The sequence below is a fragment of the Pteropus vampyrus genome, unplaced genomic scaffold (genome assembly GCF_000151845.1).
Source record: "Pteropus vampyrus isolate Shadow unplaced genomic scaffold, Pvam_2.0 Scaffold361, whole genome shotgun sequence".
In the NCBI taxonomy this organism is placed as follows: domain Eukaryota; kingdom Metazoa; phylum Chordata; class Mammalia; order Chiroptera; family Pteropodidae; genus Pteropus; species Pteropus vampyrus.
The window spans coordinates 170989-173707 of NW_011889142.1; the positions used below are offsets into that span (position 1 = coordinate 170989).

Here is a 2719-nt window from a genome sequence, read left to right on the forward strand (position 1 = left end):
TTACTGTAGGAATTCCCTCCATGTGGAAACCAAACACAGTCAACTCCCCATCAAGTTAAGTGATGAAAAGGAACAGAGACACATTCAATCCAAATGGCTGCTAGTATAAAAATAATTCACTCAAAATATGGTTTTATACCTATACTTGAATATGAATTTGTGTGATGTTCTAGAAAGTCACTTCCAACAAAATGTCGAAGCCCAGACATAAGCACTAAGTCAGAAGCACTGACTCCTACAGTGGTAAATATCACCTTTCCAACTAATTCAACGTAGCAATCTAAAGCGGACCCTGTCTCCATCTCGTTTGCTGGCTGCCGTCTTTCCTGGGACAAGGAGAAAAACATTTTGCCTTTCATGGGCTTCAGTTACAAGCTTCTTCTAATCGGGAATAAACGAAATCAACATTGTACCAAAAGACTTAACTGACAAGTAGAGACGGTAATTCCAATAAGGACACGAAAGCAACATCTGCCATGGAAGAATTATAATGTGAGTAATCTATCGATTAATCTCACTTTATTATGAGAGTCCTCGAACAGCAAGACAAAAATACAGTGAAGTCCTTCTAGCATTCCGAGATCGCAGCGGGAAACGCAGTCCCTCCCGTCCCACAGCAGCCTTCCGAGTCCCTCGCCCTCTTTGCTGACTTTCACCAGCTCTGGCTCTTTCTGACACCGCCTTCTGCTCTTGCTTTTTCTTAAACGGCGGCCCGCAGCGGCTGCCTCTGCGGCTGAGAGGACAATTAATCAAGTAATCGGCCAGTTAGAGTGTTTTAGTATCAACGTAAAACGAGATCGGGTTTTGACGAGCAAGTTTTAGAACAGAAGCTGTGATTTCTAAAGTGATTTATCTTCCTTTTAGAAGCCTAAATACGAATACATAGATTTTAGGGACTTAAAAAAATATATCATGGTATTTTTCCCATTTTACTATATCTACAGTTGACAAACATGCAAAATAATTTCCGAATCAAAGGCCTCCAGCAGAAACATTCAAATTAAAAATCAAGCATTTTAATCTAATTATTAGGTATAAAACCCAGCAAGAAACTGTCCTTCCCCCAGAAAAACCACCACCAGTTCCTTGCTGGGGCACCGAAGGCATTAACGGTACTTAGCCCTCCCTTGTCAGCATCCAGACATCTCCGGTTCAATCTAAGCAGGTAAACGTTACAGTTCCCCTTGCAGGAAACGCCCCAACTTCTTTACCTACTTGGCAAGGCACCGACCGGAAATACACAGGGTAGGACATGAGCCATGAAGAACATAATGGCTTGACTGAAGGGCTAACCATATATCCAACTGAGTGAAGATACTACGGAAATGGAAGATTCCGGGAGAAAATGTTTTTCATCCTCTCCAAGGTACCAGCGTGTATAGTAGAGGGAAGTAAAGAGCTGAGGAAGGTGACAACAGAACTGAACCTACATAAACGAGGCTCCCTAGAGCTAAAAACCAACTAACGAAGTACAATAGCGGGCCAAAGAACTGACTCCTGTTTTGAGTTTGATTTGAGGCTGCAAGCGACCTGCACACTGAGAGGTTCATAACTGAGGGAATAGCTCCGATGCACTGAGGGCTCAGCAATTTGCATAAAGAACGTTATCGAAATATTTTCTAAGAGTTGCGCGTGTGTCATTGTTGAATTTGGTGTCAACGGTCAAGAAATAACCGAATAAAATAAATAAGCCTCAAATATTTCCTTTCAACTATACCCACTTCTAAAAATTACGAAGCATCTTTAACACAACCTTCTCTGCCATTCCTCAAGTGAATTCGTAAGACAGACAGAAACTCAAAACATAACTGTAATATGACACAAGATAATGAATTTTCCTTCAATGACTTAGTCTGTGCCAAAGTATTTCTGTCCAAAATGTGTTGGTGCAACAGGATGAACTTCTGTAGTTAAAATCGTGATGTCTGGAAACTCTTGAATGATTGATTTGGCACCTTCGAAAAATAAGAGGAAGAAAATTGTTATTGCAGGACTTTTTGGTAACATTAGTTGCAGTTCAGGAATTTTATAGTCAGTCTCTAGGTCTCATATTGACCAAAGACAGAGAGCAATGACCTTTGGATACCTAGCCAGACTTGCATAATCTCGTATTAGTTTTTTGTAATGTCTGATATCTGAAAAGCTTTGATAGTAGTCAGACTACATTCCCGCCCACTCACTCACCAATAAATTCTTAAATCAAATTGTTTTCTATCCCAGATTTGAAAAATATACTCAGCTATAGCCACCTTTCCCCTGAAGAGTCTCTTTTGTTTTACTTGAAAGGCAGTGGGAATAGAGAGGATATAGTTCTTTCTGAAAACAGGATCAAACATGAGATGGTTTTTCAACTGGAACACAGGTGCAAGGACTTCTTTCGTAAGTCCGAGCAAGGTTGCTTTGTAGGAGTTGGTACTCCAGACTTGGCAGGGCAGGGCAGGGACTAGAGAAAGGGACCAACTTAGTACCCGACTCAAACTAAAAAGCCACAGCTAGGCTGCCACAGAACGTGACTATTTCATCTCTAATGTCAAGCAATTGTATAGTCTCGTAATGTATACTATTAGACCTAAGACAATTACTTTTCTACTCCCAAAGGCAGAAAACCCGATAATTATTTGATCATCTCAATGTTTACAATGCCACCTGTAATATTTAAGTGGATGACCAAGCAAATCACCCTTTGTCGCCAGTGACATCTGACCCACAGGTAATTTTT

The 2719-nt window shown here is 40.7% G+C and overlaps 1 protein-coding gene across 2 annotated transcripts in view; it reads right to left on the reverse strand.

The window, feature by feature from the left end:
• Positions 1-472: 472 nt before the first annotated feature.
• The window catches only part of UPRT (uracil phosphoribosyltransferase homolog), a 25836-nt gene continuing 23589 nt past the window's right edge, over positions 473-2719 (reverse strand). For both annotated transcript variants that reach the window (XM_023522897.1, XM_011379499.2), the window contains exon 7: positions 473-1955. In XM_023522897.1, the coding sequence (XP_023378665.1) occupies positions 1849-1955 (107 nt within the window). In that variant the 3' untranslated portion in view covers positions 473-1848. The remainder of the gene's footprint in view (positions 1956-2719) is intronic.